At 42.7% G+C, this 19141-nt stretch overlaps 1 protein-coding gene across 3 annotated transcripts in view; it reads right to left on the bottom strand.

Annotated features, from left to right (window-relative positions):
- BBS4 (Bardet-Biedl syndrome 4) overlaps positions 1 to 18512 on the bottom strand; it is a 131070-nt gene extending 112558 nt beyond the window's left edge. For all 3 annotated transcript variants that reach the window (XM_036348363.1, XM_036348355.1, XM_036348373.1), the window contains exon 1: positions 18457 to 18512. In XM_036348363.1, coding sequence (XP_036204256.1) covers positions 18457 to 18480 — 24 coding nt within the window. In that variant the 5' untranslated portion in view covers positions 18481 to 18512. The remainder of the gene's footprint in view (positions 1 to 18456) is intronic.
- Positions 18513 to 19141: the final 629 nt, after the last annotated feature.

Here is a 19141-nt window from a genome sequence, read left to right as displayed (position 1 = left end):
CAAGATAGTCTCTTCAATAAATGGTGTTGGGAAAATTGGATAGATACATGCAACAAAATGAAACTAGACCACCAACTTACACCATACACAAAAATAAACTCAAAATGGATAAAGGACTTAAATGTATGACAAGAAACCATAAAAATACTAGAGGAATCCAAAGGCAACAAAATATCAGACATATGCCGAAGCAATTTCTTCACTGATACAGCTCCTAGGGCACTTGAAACTAAAGAGAAAATGAACAATTGGGATACATCAAAATAAAAAGCTTCTGCACAGCAAAAGAAACCATCAACAAAACAACAAGAAAACCCACTACGTGGGAAAACATATTTGCCAATGTCATATCTGATAAGGGCCTAATCTCCAAAATTTATAGGGAACTCATACAACTTAACAAAAGGAAGATAAACAATCCAATCCAAAAATGGGCAAAACACCTAAATAGACAACTTTCAAAAGAGGACATTCAGAAAGCAAACAGACATATGAAAACATGCTCAAAGTCACTAATCATCCAAGAGATGCAAATCAAAACAACAATGAGGTACCATCTCACACTGTCAGAATGGCTATCATCAACAAATCAACAAACGACAAGTGCTGGAGAGGATGTGGAGAAAAGGAAACACTAGTGCACTGCTGGTGGGAATGCAGACTGGTGCAGCCACTATGGAAGACAGTATGGAGTTTCCTCAAAAAACTACAAATGGAACTCCCATTTGACCCTGTGATGCCACTTCTAGGAATATATCCCAAGAAACCAGAAACACCAGTCAGAAAGTATATATGCACCCCTATGTTCATAGCAGCACAATTCACCATAGCAAAGTTCTGGAAACAGCCTAAGTGCCCATCAGTAGATGAATGGATTAGAAAACTGTGGTACATCTACACGATGGAATACTATGCTGCTGTAAAAAGGAAGGAACTCTTACCATTTGCAACGGCATGGATGGAACTGGAGAGCATTATGCTAAGTTAAATAAGCCAGTCAATGAAGGAAAAATACCACATGATCTCACTCATTCATGGATAATAGAGACCATTATAAACTTTTGAACAATAATAGATACAGAGGCAGAGCTGCCTCAAACAGATTGTCAAACTGCAGCGAGAAGGCTGGGAAGGGTTGGGGAGCAGGAGGGAGGGGGGTAAGAGATCAACCGAAGGACTTGTACGCATGCATATAAGCATAACCAATGGACATAAGACACTGGGGCGTAGGGGAGGCTAGGGGACTGTCAAAGGCGGGGGGTAAAAAAGGACACATATGTAATACCCTTTGTAATACTTTAAGCAATAAAAAAATTACATAAAATTCAAACTTTGGTGTCTATCAACAAAATCTTCTGTAACATTCCTTCGTTAAGTTTATTCCTAAGTACCTTATTATTTTGTTGTTGCAATTGTAAGTGGGATTGTTTGTTTAGTTTCCCTCTCTGAGAATTCATTATTGATGTATAAAAAAAGCCATTGAGAAAACCAAGATGGTGGCATAGGAAAACACCAGAAATTGCTGCTTCGCACAACCACTTCAAAAAAAACAACTAAAAGACGGAACGGACATCATCCAGAACCACAGGAAGGCTGGCTGAGTGGAAATTCTACAACTAGGAGGAAAGAGAAAAGTACACTGAGACTCAGAGGAGGAGCAGAAGTAAAGTGCAGAGATACAGAGGCGCGGGTGGAAAGGGCTGGCAACTGAGAACATGGTTGTCTTTTTCAATCGGGAGGGAGACACAAGCTCCCGATGGCTCTGAGCTCCAGTTCCGGGAGAGCCTCTGGGGACCCAGACTCATATGGAGAGAAACTAGACTGTCTGGCATCGGGCGGAACTCGAGGGCGGCTTTCTCTAAGAGGTGCTTGCAGCAATTACCGCGGGACACTGAGACTCGGGGCCTCTTAGGGCAGGGCTGAGGAGCAGCCATAGCTGTCTGCTCCTCCCTGTTGATTCACTGAGACCCAGCCCCACCCAAGCTGTGCGCAGGCACTTTTGCATATGAATGACCTGGCCCTTTGCAATCTGAAATTACCTAACGAACTGCAGCTGGGTCAGAGAGACACAGAACATCCACAAGAAGGCCCAAGGCCCCACAGCAGCTTGCATTCCTTCACAGCTGGGCCTCATCTGGGCACCTCCAAACCCCGAACAAAGAAGAGGAATCTGCAGAACTCTCTGTAGCTCCTGCTGGGTAGCCTCAGTCGGAGGCTAAATTAGCACCTCCTTTGAGATCCAAGAGCCAGTGTACCCAGTGGTCAGAGTGGGACCATCCAGATTACAACTCCTCAGATCCATAAGGGACACACTCAGGGGGCAGACTCACTGAGCACCAAAGCCCCACTGAAGCAAGTCTTGCCCCAGAAGGGTGTCTCCAGCACAGAAGTTCTCCCACTGTAGACACAACTGATTCTCACAGCCAATTGGCCTGGAGGTCAATTCCTCCCAGTGATACCTACAACAATTAAGGCTTAACTACAACAAGACTGTGCACAAAGCCCACAAAGGGGTGCACCAAGAGTGTCCACCTCAGATAATTGGGGAGGCTGAGCTACTGGGCCCTATAGGACACATAGCACAGAAAGCCACTCTATTAACACAGGGAAGCAGCCAAAATGCGGAGACAAAGAAACAGGTAAAAAAAATGACAGAAATGGAGGAAAGCAAACTACTGGATATAGAGTTCAAAACCACACTTCTAAGGTTTTTCAAGAAATTTCTAGAAACCGCTGATAAATTTAGTGAGACCCTCAAGAAATCTAGTGAGACCCTTGAGGGATCTCAGAGCAGTTCAGTATTTCGATTATAGAACACAAACAAACAAGATACCTGCTTTCAGCAGCAGAGGCCTCAGAGCTGGAGCCAGAGCTAAAGCTGGCCCAGAATAAAAAGAAAAAAAAAGAAAAAAAGGAGCAGTTGGGAGCTTCAGTCACCCACCAGCCTGAAAACAGCCCTCAGCCCCTCACCCTAACTGGCCAGGCACCCCAGTGGGGATCCCCACCCTGATCCAGGACACCCTTCAGGGCAAACCAGCCGGCCCCCACCCGTGCACCAGGCCTCTATCCTATATAGTAAAATGGTAATATGCCTCCTAGCACCGGGATCAGCGAAGCCGCAAGGCCTCCCAGCACCGGGATTAGCAGAGCTGAGAGGCCTCCGGGCACCGGGATCAGTGTGACAGGGGGCAGCGCGCAAACCCCCTGATCGCCCTGCGGCTCTGTGTGTGACAGGGGGCGGGACCACAACCTCCCTATCTGCCCTGCTCTGTTCGTGACAGGGGAAGGCTCCCCAACCCCCGATCAGCCCTGCTCTGTGACTGATGGGGGGAGCTCCCCAACCCCCTGATCGCCCTGCGGCTCTGTGTGTGACAGGGTGCAGTGCCCCAACCCCCTGATCGGCCCTGCTCTGTGTGTGACAGGGTGTGGCGCCCCAACCCCCCCACCCACATGGGCCCTGCTCTGTGTGTGACAGGGTAGAGCCATAACCTCCCCATCGGCCCTGCCCTGAGTGTGAGAGTGGCGGTGCCCCAACCCCCTGATGGGCCCTGCTCTGTGACAGGGGGGAGCTCCCCAACCCCCTGATGGGCCCTGCTCTGTGCGTGACAGGGGGCAGCGCCCCAACCCCCCAATAAGCCCTGCCTTGAGTGTGACAGGGGTCGGTGCCCCAACCCCCCAATCGGCCCTACCCTGAGCGTGACTGAGGGTGGCATCGCAACCTCCCGATCCACCCTGCTCTATGCATGACAGGGGGCAGCACCCCAACTCCCCAATCAGTCCTGCTCTGAGGGGCTGCACCTAGGGATTGGGCCTGTCCTCTGCCACCCGGGAGTGGGCCTAAGCCAGCAGGTCGTTATCTCCCGTGGGGTCCCAGACTGCGAGAGGGCACAGGCCGGGCTGAGGGACCCCCTCCTCCCCCCCGAGTGCACAAATTTTTGTGCACCAGGCCTCTAGTCTATATATAAAAGGCTAATATGCAGTGTCCCCTCAGGAGTTCGACCGAAGACCAGGAGTTCAATCTCTCGCTACGACATGCGCTGACCACCAAGGGGGCAGCGCGGAACTAAGGAAGGCCCTTACTGGCAACCAGCAGCCAGGGAAGGAAGGCTCCAGCCAGCAGCCAGAAGGCCCCAATCGGCCCTGATCACCAGCCAGGCCTAGGGACCCTACCCGTACACGAAATTACTGCACCATGCATCTAGTCTTGAAAAAGAGTGGTGAAAGCAGACATGCCTGTCTTGTTCCTGTTCTTAAGGGAAATGGTTTTCGTTTTTTGCCCATTGAGAATAATGTTCATTGGAAGTGTGTCATATATGCCCTTTATCATGTTGAGATATGCCCCCTCTATTCCCACTTTGCTGAGAGTTTTTATCAAAAAAGGGTGTTGGATTTTATTGAACGCTTCTTCTACATCTATTGATATAATCATGTGATTTTTGTCTCTCACTTGTTTGTGATATATCACATTTATTGATATTGTACCAGCCTTGCACCCTAGAATAAATCCCACTTGGCCTTTTTAATATATTATTGGATCCAATTTGCTAATATTTTGTTGAGGATTTTAGCATCTAACTTCATTAGGGATATTGGTCTGTAATTCTCTTTCTTTGCAGTGTCTTTATCTGGTTTTGGAATTAATATAATGCTGGCCTCATAAAAAGAGCTTGGATGTGTTCCTTCCTGTTGGATTTTTTGGAATATTTTGAGGAGTACAGAGGTTAGTTCATCTTTGGATGTTTCTTAAAACTCCCCTGTGAAGCCATCCACACCCAGGCTTTCGTTTGCTGGGAGTTTTTTTTATTACTGCTTCTATTTCATCAGTTGTTATTGGCCTATTCAGGTTTTCTGATTCTTACTAATTCAGTTTTGGGAGATTATTTTTGTAGGAATTTGTCCCATTTCATCCACATTTTCCAGCTTGTTGGCATAGCATTTTCTTACAATCCTTAATATTTCTGCAGTGTCAGTGGCTACGTCTCCACTTTCGTTTCTTATTTTATTTATTTGGGTCCTCTCTCTCTGTTTCTTGATGAGTCCGGCTAATGGTTTATCAATTTTGTTTATCCTTTCAAAGAACCAGTTCTTGGTTTCATTGATTTTTTTTGGTTTTTTTGGTTTTTTTAGTCTCTATGTTATTTATTTCTGCTCTAATCTTTATTATTTCCTTCCTTCTACTTTGGGCTTTTCTTGTTCTTTTTCTAGTTATTAGTTGCAGGATGCCGGAAGCCAATTCCAGCATGTCATAATTGCAAGAGTTTCATCGAAAGGTTGATGGAACTTGGGGACTCAACAAGGGCTGAGTCACATATGTTATCGCCTGTTGGGAATGGCCAAAGGCATTTCCCCAAACCTGAAAAGGGATGACTGCTTGCTGCCAGACAGCTCAAGGCATCTTAATCTACATGTTATTGCTTCCTCCTGGCCAAACACTGAACAGCCGTAGGCAAATTCTTCCAATCTGACAACGGATTCTGTACCTAACCCTACCCTTTGAAGTGTATATTTCCACTTTGCCTTAGGACAAATTGTGTTAATAAAAAGCAAGGGGTCCTGAGACGAGGAAAACTTAGTTCCTTTAGCTAAGTCTTCTCTGACTCCCTATAATGCCTTTCAAAATTATGTTTTATCTCTGGACTCTTTATTAAATTACACACAGCCTTCTCCAGATTTCCTGAACCCTTCTAGATGCTGGAAGAAGAACCCCAGCAGCAGGGTTAGTTTATTATTAATATATCTTTTTTTTAGATAGGCCTGTAGTGCTATGAACTTCCCTCTCAGTACAGCTTTTAGTGGATCCCAGAGATTTTGGGTTGCTGTGTTCATTTTCATTTGTATCCAGAAAATTTTTCATTTCTTTCTTGATCTCATTGGTAACACATTCATTATTTAATAACATGCTACTTAGCCTCCATGTGTTTGAATGTTTTGGGGTGTTTTTATTGTAGCTGATTTCTAATTTCATTCCACTGTGATCTGAGAAGATGCTTGATATAATTTCAATCTTCTTGAACTTGTAGAGACTTATTTTATGCCCTAACATGTGGTCTTTGAGAATGAACCATGTGCACTTTAGAAGGATGCATATTTGCAACTTTGGGGTGAAATCTATATATATAAAAGGCTAATATGCTAAGTGTCCTTCCCTCTGCCCAGGTAATGACGTCACGTAGCAACACCCAGCTTCCTCTCCCTAGCAATGACTAGCCTCCTTGCAGTTTCTTCAGCCCAGGAACACGACTTGCTTTATAGCCAGGTAGAAACACTTTACACTGTAACCAAATGTCTGTGAAGCATTTTCCTGTGCCTCATCTCATTTGATTTTCACAGAAATCCTGGAGTAGGTAGATAGGAGACTTGGTGGAATCCTATTTACTTTTCATTAGCCGGAAAACAGAGATTTAGAAAGTTTAGAAACTTGGCTTGACTGAAAAGAAGTAAGAAATGGTGGACCTTGAAAATGACTTCAGGTTTTCTCACTGCACAGAATATAGTCAAACACTGCTGCAGTTAAATATTTTACCATTTGTTCTCCCTGCATCATCTACAATAATAATCTGCTTCGTGTTGATATTTAGTGCTGTGTTGCTGAAAATTACCTGAAAGAGAAATTGGGGTGCTTCAATGGGCTAGAAAAACTTTAGCTACATCAGAAAGCAGATCTAACTAAGCAAGTTTTATATATATATACATATATATATATAGCTAAGTTGACTTGCGCATGCACAGTACATATAAAGCTTTTGCTGGTGCCAATGGCACATGTGTGTTTCAATCTGTCATTGTCGATTGTGAATTTGGTTGACACTTCTATTATAGAGAAAGGGCGAATAGTGATATTAAAATATTTCTTCTAATTAATTTCCTTTCAAAGCGCACAAATTCACACACCAGGCCACTAGTATTCTATAAATGTCAAGTCAATCAATCTGATCCAGTGTGTCATTTAGAGTCACTGTTTCCTTAATTCTTTGTCTGGAAGATCTATCCAGTGAAGTCAGCGGGGTGTTAAAGTCTCCTACTTTGACTGTACTGTTGTCGATCTCCCCCTTAAAGTCCTCTAGAAGTTTTTTTATATAATTAGGTGCTCCTATATTGGGTACATATGTTAACCAGGGTTTTATCCACTTGTTGGATTGATTTCATTAGTATTTATAATGACCTTTGATGTCCCTTATGATGGCCTTCATTTTGAAGTCTATTCTGTCAGATATGAATACTGCTACCCCAGCCTTTTTTTCATTTCCATTTGCATGAAAACTTTTTTTCCATCCCTTCACTCTCATCCTGTGTGAGTATTTCGTTCTGAAGTGGTCTCTTATAGACAGCATATAGTTGGGTCATGTTTCTGTATCCATTCAGCTACCATATGCCTTTTGATTGGAGCATTTAATCCATTTACATTTAGGGTTATTATTGAGAGGTACTTATTTATAGCCATTTTAATTCTGTATGGCTAGGTTTCTCTCTGTTTCTTCTTCTCAGCAATCCCTTACAGCAATCCCTTTAGCATTTCTTGTAATGCTGGCTTGGTGGTGATGAACTCCTATAGCCATATTTTGTATGGGACGCTCTTTATTTGACCGTCTATTTTGAATGATAGCCTTGCTGGATACAGTAATCTTGGTCTCAAATCCTTGCTTTCCATTACCTTGAGTACTTCATGCCATTCCCTTCTGGCCTATAGTTTCTGGTGAGAAATCAGGTGTTAGCCTTATGGGAACTCCTTTATAGGTAACAGTTTTCTTTTCTCTTGCTGCGTTTAAGATTCTCTCTGTCTTTAATTTTTGGCATTTTAATTATGATGTGTCTGGGCATGGGTCTGTTTTGGTTCTTCTTGTTTAGAACTCTGTGCCTCCTGAACTTGTGTGACTTTTTCCTTCACCAGGTTAAGAACGTTTTCTGCCATTATTTCTTCTTTTCTTTTAATATTTTTATTGATTTCAGAGAAGAGGTAGAGGAAGAGAGAGATAGAAACATCAATGATGAGAGAGAATCACTGATCAGCTGTCTCCTGCATGCCCCCCCCCCTGGAGACTGAGCCTGCAACCTGGGCATGTGCCCTTGATAGGAATCGAACCTGGGACCCCTTAGTCCACAGGCCAACACTGTATCCACTGAGCCAAACCAGCTAGGGCTCTGCCATTATTTCTTCAAATACATACTCTATCCCTTCTGCCTCTTCTGGCACACCTGCTATTCTAATATTGTTACGTTTCATGTTGTCCCACACAGCTCCCTTAAGCTGTCCTCTTGCTTTTCAATTGTTTTTTCTTTTTGGTTCTCTGATTGAGTGATTTTTTTCAACCCTGATGCCGGGGTCCAACCCCAGCAGGTCCAGGGGTCCCCAAAGGTGTGGATGGAGTCGGCGAAGAAGGAAGGACACGGAGACAGTGTTCAGTTGATCAGCAGCCTAGCCAGGATCTCCAGCCAAGTTCTGGTCTGGATCTCCAGCGAAGTTCTGCTTCAGATCTCCAGCCAGGTTCTGTGTCCATGTTCTCTTGCTAGGTTCTCCAGCCAGGTTCAGTCCAGGTTCTCCAGCCAGGTTCAGTCACCAGGTTCTAGTCAGGTTCTCTTGCCCATTTCTGTAGTCAGGTTCAGTCCAGGATCTTTTGCCATGTTCTCTCCAGCGAAGTTCTTCTGTCTCTAGTTCTGTGTAGGTTCTGTGCCTAGGTTCTGTCTCTCTTGGTTCCGTATTCTAAGTTCTGTCTCTTGCTGTCTTGTTGCATCTGTATTTATACCAGTTGATTCAATCCTATCAGTCTCTATTACAAAGGTTAGGGCGTTTCTTATCTTCCTTCCAGGGAGTAAAGATTATGTAGCTTAAGCATGATTGTTCATAGTTAAAGTGATTAATTACCCACCTTGCACTTAGTTAAGAGGTTTTATTCCCTCCCTAACTTCAGGGGAAAATCCCTACCTGGGGAAACAACCTTTCTCAGAGACCTTGGTTAAAACACATAGTGCCAAGAAGGTGAGCAAACATATTAAGAACAGTATGCCATATATGCCAGGTCCCTTGAAACAGCAAGCATGGACCGGCTCCCGGCACCCTATCTTCTAAGTCACTGGTCCGACCCTCAGCTTCCCCTAATCTGCTGTGTATTCCTTCCAATGTGTTCTTTATTTATGCTATGTCATTCTTTATTTCCAACTGTTCTTCTTTCGTAGTTACTATATATTTTCTCCTGCTGTTGAGCATCTTTACATCATTTTTCTGAACTCTATCTCAGATAAATTTCTTATCCCCATTTTATTTATCACTTCTTCTAGAGAATTCTCTTGTTCTTTCATTTGGGGATTGTTTGTTGTCTCCTCATTTTGTCTGCCTATTTGGGTTTGCCACTATGTATTAGGTAGATCTGCTATGCTTCTCAATCTCTAGTGCAGGACAGTGTCAAACACTGTTTCTGACTAATTAGATCAGGAAAAGACTCAAAGCCTCCAGAAACCAGCTCTGCCTACAGACATTGGATTCAGTCCTTGAGTAGCCCTCAGGCAATCATCCACAGGTGTGGCGAGTTTTTCCACAGGGTGGGGCAAGGTGTTTTCTAATAGGGTGGGTCAACTATCTTCCCCCTTGGCAAAACTACCAGGATAGCAACTGTCTTCCTGAGAAAGATGCCATCCACAGCCTGAGGGTTTGACTAAGCACAAGAAACCAGAGTATCTGCCTTCTGAGCTCTAACTCCAGAGCCCCCAGTCCTGGCTTCTACTCACACAGCTCCAATCCACTCTGCCCTTCCTCTGCCTGAGACCATGATGAGTGGCTGCACACAGAATTTTGTGCATTGGCCCTTTAAGAGGGTGACTGCATTTCCAGCCATCTTTCCCTGGCAGACAGCAACCTTGCTGCTTTTCACAGCCAGAAGTTATGTGGGCACCTTTTTCAGTTCTGGTGCTCTCTGCTGGAGGGGGGGGCGGGGGGGCATCCAGCTTGAGGATTAAACCCCAGAGTTCTCAGTGGTAACCCCCCATTGCTGAGATATCTCTCTGGAACTTCAGTTGCTGTCTGTGGAAGCCTGTCCAGCCCTTTCTCGCCTCCACCTTCGTACCAGTCTCTGTGTGGTCTCCACTTTCCATCCACGGTTATCAGGGTTCTCTCCAGCTAATCTTCAATTGATTATTCAGGATTTTTTTTTTTTTTTTTTTGCATTTTAGTTGTAATTCCAGTTTGGTCCTGGGAGCATGTCTGTGTAGCATCCACTTACTCCACCACCATTTTTAATCCTAGACCATTTTCTTAAACTATATACAAAATAAACTCAAAATGGATTAAAGATGTAAATGTAAGACCTAAAACCATAAAACTTCTAGAAGAAAACTCAGGCAGTAAACTCTTTGACATTGCTCTTAGCAATATTTTTGGCTATATGTCCTCGTGTAAGGGAAACAAATTCAAACTCAAAAGTTTCTGTGCAGCAAAGGAAGCCATTGACAAAACAAAAACACAACATACTGAATGGGAGAAAATATTAACCAATGATTCAGCTTTAAGGGGTTAATATCCAAAATATATAAGGAACTCATACAACTGAACATCAAAAAGAAAAAGGAAAAAAAAATCCGAATTAAAAATGGGCAGAGGACCTGAATACACACTTCTCCAAAGAGGACATACACATGGCCAATAGACATATGAAAAGATGCTTGCCCTGGTCTGTCTGACTGCTGGTTGAGCATCATCCTATACACCAAGGAGTTGCTGATTTAATTCCCAGTCAAGGTCCATCCCTGGGTTGCGAATTCAATCCTCCCCTTTCCAGCCCCCAGTGGGGGGCTTGCAGGAGGCAGCCAATCAATGTTTCATTCTTGCATAGATGTTTCTCCCTCTCTCCCTCCCTCTCTTTTCCTCTCTAAAAATCAATAAAAAATATTTATGAAAAAGAAAAAATACACCCTAGCCAGTTTGGCTCAGTGGATAGAGTGTTGGCCTGAGGACTGAAAGGCCCCAGGTTCTATTCTGGTCAAGGGCATGTACCTCCATTGCAGGCTCAATCCCCAGCCTTGGTCAGGCATGTGCGGCAAGCAACTAATCAATGTGTCTCTCTCACATCAATGTTTTTCTGTCTCTTCCCCTTCCTTCCCCTCTCTCTAGAAATCAATGGGAAAATATCCTTGTGTGAGGATTAACAAAACAAACAAACAAAAAGATTCTCAATGTCACTAATCACCAGAGAAATGCATATTAAAACCACAATGATATATCTATCACCTCATACCTGTCAGAATGGTCACCATCAATAAATCAACAAATAATAAGTGTTTACAAGGATGTGGAGAAAAGGGAAACTTCATGCACTGTTGCTGGGGTTGTACATTGGTATAGCCACCATGGAAAACAGTATGAAGGTTCCTCAAAAAATTCAAAATAGAACTACCATATTGTAGAGAGGGCCTGGGAGAGCACCTGAGCAAAGGTTGGCAAAGCCATGTCCTGGAAACATACCTTGCCAAAGGCAGAAATGTTGTCAGTCCTGACCTATAGCTCAAGTGCCAGGAGGTGGGTGTCATTATCTAAGTTCAGCCAGGCACCGGGACGGACGCAATTATCCAGGCTCCAGGCCTGACAATTACAAGAAGTCACAAGAATAAAGAATGCAGCTTAATCTTTAAGCATGATTTCACATAATTTCCTTTGTCATAAACTTTAATAAAACTTCCTGGTACCATGCTGTATATAATAAATGTGCTGCACTAGCTCTGGGTCACTGTCTCTCCATCCGAGAACAATGTCCCACCTGGTCCCAGTTTTACTTACTTTCTCTGTGTCTGTCTCTTTTTCTCAATCCCCAGTCGCCCCTACTCAGGACTCGTTCACTCTCTAGCCGTGCTGTTCACGGCTGGAGAACCCCCACACCATATGACCCAACAATTCCACTTCTGGGTATTTATCCAAAGAAATCTAAACACTAATTGAAAAAATAGATGCACCCTTATGTTCACTGCAGCACCATTTGCAATAGCTAAGATATGGAAGCAACCTAGGTGTCCACTGATAAACAAATGAATAAAGGAGATGTGGTACATATATACAATAAAATATTACTGAGCCATAAAAAATTTTAAATATTACCATTTGTGAAAACATGAATGGACCTATAAGATATTATACTAAGTAAAATAAGTCAGACAGAGAAAGACATATACCATATGATTTCACTTACATGTGAAATCTAAACAACAAAATAAAAGAATAAGCAAAGCAGAAACAAACATAGATACAGAGAACAACTGATGGTTGCCAGATGGGTGGGTGTTTGGGAGATAGGTGGAAAAAGTGAAAGGAATGAAGTACAAGTTGCCAGTTACAAAAACAAACACGAAGATGTAAAGTACAGCACAAATATAGTCAAAAACATTGTAGTAACTATGTATGGTGTCAGATGTGTACTAGGCTTGTCACGGTGATCACTTTGAAGGTATATAAATGCCTAATCACTATGTTGTAGACCTAAAGTTAATATAATATTGTATGTCAACAAGGATTAAAAAACAAATTTCAAAAATAAAATTATCTAAATATTCAACGACATTAAAATTAGTAACTTCTGTTCCAAAAAGGAAGTAAAGACAGAAAACTAAGAGATGATATTTGCAATACAAAACACAACCAAAAAATAACAAAGGATTAACAGCCAGAAACTAGAAATAACTACAAATATGAATCACAAATAGCAAAGTAGAAAAATAATCAAAACATATGAACTAGGAATTGCACAGAAAAAGAAAAGAAACAACCAATGATGCTCTACCTCACTAAAAATCAGGGGAATATAAATTAATATCACATAAACATTTCATATCCACCATAATGAGAAAAGCTAAAGTTGTAACAGCATCAAGGATGTAAGCAACAGGAACTAGTGGAAGAAGCATAAATTATTATAACCACCTTAAAGTTTCCCATAAGTAATGAAGTTGAATATGTACATATCCCACTCATTTATGGAATATAATGAACATAAACTGATGAACAAAAATAGATCCAGAGACAGAGAAGCATCGAACAGACCGTCAAACCTCAGAGGGAAGGCAGAGGGTTGCCCACCATGCAGATCAGACTGTCCTCCTCCCTCCGGAGCCTAACTAGACAGTGGGAACGCTCCCTCCAGTCTAGCTTCCAAGGTATCCCTTTGTTGCTTATCTCCTCTTCCTAATTTACACCATGGAGAATTATTTTTCTGTCCCTCCAAACAAAAAACCCTCCTCTGGGACGTCTCCTCTGTAATCTTAACACACTTGGCCTTTCCACAGAGATCCGGCCAAAGCATATTCTATTACTGCCTTGCCTAGTCAGGGATGCTACCCAAAAATTAACAGAAAGGGCCACAAACATCAATCATGGGACTACTGGCTAAAGAATGTAAATTGGTGTACCTTGCTACTACCCTTCATAGGACCATTAACATTCCTATTCCTCATCTTCATTTGTTCCTACTTGATATGTTCCTTCTTCGGTGACGCTAATAAATATCATTATCCATTAGGGAAATACAAATTAAAATTAAAATAACCATGAGTTAAATAAAAATATATTTTAAGATAATAAAGTAAGACACATATGACTACATATTGTATGATTCCATTATATGAAATTGCTAGAAATGGCAAAACTATGGAGATAGAAAGCAGGTCAACAGTGCATTGTGATTACTGTGCCACACCAGCACAGCTATGGGTGAACCTGAGAGGGGTCGGTAAAGGGGAGAAGACAGGCAAGAAAATAAAGCTGGGGCTAGGCGGGATGCTGCTTCTCTGATAGAGAGACAGCGCCACAGCCTGCAAGCTGAGTTTTTATTTTATACCAGATTCCAGGAGGCAAATTAAGGGCGTGGTCAAGATGTTTACAATGTTCTCGAGGGTTTCAAATCTACTTAATTACATGCACCTGATCAAGCTCTGTTTACTTGCTGCACCTTCCACAACCTGTATCACTTAGCCACGTGGGACCACAGGTTCGGACCATAAGGTCAAGCTTACAACTTTAGCCTTTGGCTATAATTGTGCTGGGAGGGCTTTGCCCTCCAAGCTAGGACTTGCACATGGCTTTGCCATGAGAGGACTGTGCCCTCTCATTAGTATGAGGCTTGAACCTGTCCAAACACTGTAGCTGCTCTCCACAGATTATAAGTAGGGATTGGCTGCAAATGGACACAAGGGAATTGTTTGGAGTGATGGACATAAGCTGTGATGGTTGGCAAACTATATAAAGTTACTAAAAGTAATCAAACTATATATTTAAAATGGGTAAATTTTATGGTATATATACTTATACCTCAACAAAGCTGGTTTTACAGTGCTAAAAAAAAAACAAAAAAAAAAAAAAACAAAACAAAAAAAAAAAACCTCCATTGTTTTTTGTTGTTGTTTTAATATATTTTTTATTGATTTCAGAGAGGAAGGAATAGGGAGAGACAGAAACATCAATGATGAGAGAGAATCATTGATTGGCTGCCTCCTGCACACCCCACACCAGGGATCGAGCCCACAACCCAGGCATGTGCCCTTGGCCGGAATCAAATCTGGGACCCTTTAGTCCGCAGGCTGACGCTCTATCCACTGAGCCAAGTTGGCTAGGGCCAAGTAAGGATTCTTAAAGGTTCAAAAAGCATCTTCATAAGTCAGCAACCCTACTTCGTACACAAAATAGAATTAAAATAAATTATGTATATTTTTATGTTTCTCTCAAAAGACTTCCCCAAACATTCTGAGATGGAAAGAATTCTATTAACCCACCTGATTTCATTTCATTTATAGCTGGGATGAAGAATAAATTTTTTTTTGTTCCTTCTTCATTTTTATGTGGTTCTGTGATCATTTGTGCATCTAACAAATATTTATGTAATGCTTGATATGTGGTAGGTACTCTATCTGAACCAAGTAAACTAGTGCAGTAGTATTTTGTTTTATGTTCTGAAAGGTTTAAACTTTACTGGAAGAAAGTTGTTTATATGAAGACATTAAATAATGGGAATTAGCCCAGCCAGTGTAGCAACAGTGGTTGAGCATTGATCTATGAACCAGAAGGTCACAGTCTGATTCCCATCAGGGCACATGGCTAGGTTGTGGGCTTGACCGTGGTGTGGGGGGTGCAGGAGGCAGCCAATCAATGATTCTCTCTCATTATTGATGTTTCTTTCTTTCTCTCTCTCTCTCTCTCTCCCCTACTTCCTCTTTGAAGTCAATAAAAATATATTTGAAAAAAAAATGAGAATTACAAAAAATGTTATAAGCATAAATCATAGAAACCAGAGCTATTTGCTCAGTATTTTTAAAAAGATCTCTAAACCATTTTATTCTTAAATAAAATATAAATATCAGTCCCCATTTTTCCTCCGTAAGGAACTATTAATCTAAATAACTTGGGTAGCCCTAGCTGGTTTGGCTCAGTGAATAGAGCGTCGGCCTGCAGACTGAAGGGTCCCAGGTTCAATTCCAGTCAAGGACACATGCCCAGGTTCCAAGCTTGATCCCCATTGTGGGGTGTGCAGGACGCAGCCGATCAATGATTCTCTCATCATTGATGTTTCTATCTCTCTCCCTCCCTCCCCCTTCCTCTCTGAAATCAACAAAATATATTTAAAATAATAATAATAAATAAATAACTTGGGTAGCAAATCAGAATTCCTGTGTGCCCCACATTGGGCTAGTTTCACTCCATTTTACTGGGATATCTCTGGCCTCAAGGCCTTCAATCATAGACTTTTACTTATACATTTGTTCAAAGTTCTCTCTATGAGTTCTAAGTCTTTGTCTTTGCCACATATATATATATACATATTCACAGATCTATTTTTTTTCTTTGTGTCACAAAATTAAGATCACACAATATACCTCACTTCACATCTAGCTCTTACTTAAATATATACCATGAAAATCCCCCCAAGTCAACATATATAGTTCTAACATTCTTTTTAATGGCTGTATATTCTTCTTACATATGGAAATACCAAAAGTCATCCATTACCTCACCAGTGGACATTCACTGTTTCCAGCTTTTGCAACTGTAAACAGTACTGCAATAAAACACTTGTGCCGGAACCAGTTTGGCTCAGTGGATAGAGAGTCGCCCTGCGGACTCAGGGGTCCCAGGTTTGATTCCGGTCAAGGGCATGTGCCTTGGTTGCGGGCACATCCCCACTGGGGGGCGTGCAGGAGGCAGCTGATGGATCTCTCTTATCGATGTTTCTGGCTCTCTATCCCTCTCCCTTCTTCTCTGTAAAAAATCAATAAAATATATTTAAAAAATAAAAATAAAAAAAATAAACACACTTGTACTATATGCTTTTGCTTCTATTTTGATAGGATACAGGTCTAGGAGTAAGATTATCATGTCATTTTATTACAAGATGCCAGATCATTTCCAAAAAAGGAAGAAACTCAAATTTCCATGCAGTGGTAACTTGAAAACATAGCTACTATAAATATAACACTGCTAGCAATAAATTTGACAATAATGAAAATAATTAAATTTCAGGTTCAAGTGCTAAAGTCATATCAAAACAAAAAAGCCTTGCCCTAACCCGGCAAACCTCGGCTCACGAGCCACATGGGGCTCTTTGGCCCCTTGAGTGTGGCTCTTCCACAAAATACCACGTGCGGGCGCGCACGTACAATGTGACTGAAACTTCGTGGCCCATGAGCAGAAGTAGGTTTTCCGAAAGGAGATAGACGAAACAAGTATACAAGACGAGTGTGGATGCGAGAATTGGAAGGGGTCGACCTCAGCGAATGTACCTCAATCAGATTGAGGACGTTTTTAGCAAAGGCCAGCTTAGGAGTACCCTAATTAAGTTAATAACAATGTACCTACCTATATAGTTTAAGTTTAAAAAATTTAGCTCTCAAAAGAAATTTCAATCGTTGTACTGTTGATATTTGGCTCTGTTGACTAATAAGTTTGCCAACCACTGCCCTAACCGGTTTGGCTCAGTGGATAGAGCTCAGCCTGCGGACTGAAGGACCCCAGGTTAGATTTCGGTCAAGGGCGTGTACCTTGGTTATGCACAAATCCCCAGTAAGGGGTGTGCAGGAGGCAGCTGATCGATGTTTCTAACTCTCTATCCCTCTCCCTTCCTCTCTGTAAAAAATCATAAAAATATATTTTTTTTAAAAAAGCCATTCCCTGCCCAGCCAGTTTGGCTCAATGGTTGAGCGTTCACCTATGAACCAGGAGGTCATTGTCAGGGCATATGCCTGGGTTGCAGGCTCGATCCCCAGTTTGGGGCATGCAGGAGGCAGCCGATCAATATGTCTCTCTCATCATTACTGTTTCTAACTCTCCCTCTCTGAAATCAATATATATATATATTTAAAAGCCATTCCCTTTAAAACACTATTAGAGACTCAAAATCACAGGTGTATTCTGCCTTCACAGAAATCAAGTTCACAGACTACCTGTGAACACCTATCTAACTATACCTACAATAAACACTAAAGAATATTTGTAGTAAGGATATCTTACATGATACTTTACATTTAAGATTATGTAGGTGAAGTATTTTCTTTGGTGTTTCCAATATCAAAAACCTAGTAACACTAATTATGCTTTTTTTTTTAATTCGTAGTTTACAGAAATCTTTGCATAGGGCCTCCTGCTCTGGTACTCAGTTTTCTGATTACACTAAAATAATTTAGTTTCTCTTCTAATATAAAAAGAATAGAAAACAAGCGACCCCTCTAACAGATAATAATATTGGCCTTGCTCTGTAACAGTCAACATTTGTCTTTGTTTTCCGGGGTGTTTTTCAAAGGGCAATCAATAAACTCCGAGTGAATAACTAAAGTCATTCTAACAAACGCTCAAAACAAGCTCTGAAACCCAATACTAAAATAAGGAAAACAAAGTTTCACACTTGTAACTACATTCAATTATGAATACACGCCTCAAAAATTACTACAGGGTCACCCCGAATCCACCTGGTTACTTTGTAATGGCAATTCTGTGGAGTTTAATCCCTAGACTAGAGTCCTATCCTAAATTTAATCACAGCAGAGAAAACACGGCCCCGCCCCATCGGCAGAAGGCAGTGATGCTTCCAGGCTTTGCCACATTCAATTCCTAATCCGGGGGATTAAAAGGAACTGCCTGCCTCTGCACAAGCGATGGTTAATGCCTTTCCAAACCCAATGAGACGCAAGAAATGGGGCGAGGAAAGAGCCATTTTTTTAATGAAAACCCCCCTTTTCCGTTCAGGTGACCCCAAGAGGAGCCATAGGCTAAATGCTGCAAAGAATTCAGCCCTGCGCCCGGCAAACCACTTTCCGGGAGCTGGCCCCTGCCCGCCGCCCTCCGCGAGTCGCTCGCCCGTCTCCGCCCTCGTCCAGGGGCAGCTGCGAAAAACCAAGGCCGCCTGACGGCCTGCCTCGCCGCTGGGCTCCGCCGCTCCCGCAGGGCCCGGCCCCATCCAGTCCCGCCTGGCGGCCCGGACACAAAACAGAATCTGTGCTCACCGTGGGCTGTCTCTCCTCAGCCATCTCGCCCGGCCCACAGCGGCGCGACCGGAAGTAAGCGGTTTCCCAGGCGACCGGACAAGCGGAAGTTGTAGGGCTGGAGAAGAGGGGAGGGGCCTGATTAGAGAAGGAAGGAGGTGGAAAGCCGGGCGGCAGCGGGGTTGCCCACCCCACTGAGGGTTTTCAGGAAGCTGGGGAAGGGTTGGGTGTTGCCCCACATACTGTTTGGATGAAAAGGAGATGATGCGGGAATGCGAATTCGTGCACGGGGCCTCTAGTAGTAAATATAATTAATCCAACCACAAACTTGTTTACAGTGGGCCACCAGAATGGGACAGATCCAAATCCAGCGGCAATATGATTTCTAGCTTTAAACTCCTTTGGCACTCCTCCTGGAACCCGATGAGATTTTTGTACATATGGGGATCAATGGAGCCCCCTGGACTCTCTCTCCTCTTCCTAGTTTGTCCATTGAAAAAGGTTTACGTTATGCCGAAGTGCAAGGGATAGCCAATTATATCAGAGCGCAAGTTCCACTCCATTTGCTGAGCAAGGCCACAAGTCAGGGTCCCCCATAACAGCACCAGGCATCAGCACGGGGTATCGACAGTGCGGCATTATTGGCTTCTAAGAATATTTGGCCATTTACGCATCTGGATAAATTTCTCATAAACTCTGAACACTG

The sequence above is a fragment of the Myotis myotis genome, unplaced genomic scaffold, assembly GCF_014108235.1.
Source record: "Myotis myotis isolate mMyoMyo1 unplaced genomic scaffold, mMyoMyo1.p scaffold_m19_p_1, whole genome shotgun sequence".
Classification (NCBI taxonomy): domain Eukaryota; kingdom Metazoa; phylum Chordata; class Mammalia; order Chiroptera; family Vespertilionidae; genus Myotis; species Myotis myotis.
Note: the sequence above shows the minus strand (reverse complement) of the source record. Positions and strands in the feature narration are given on the sequence as shown.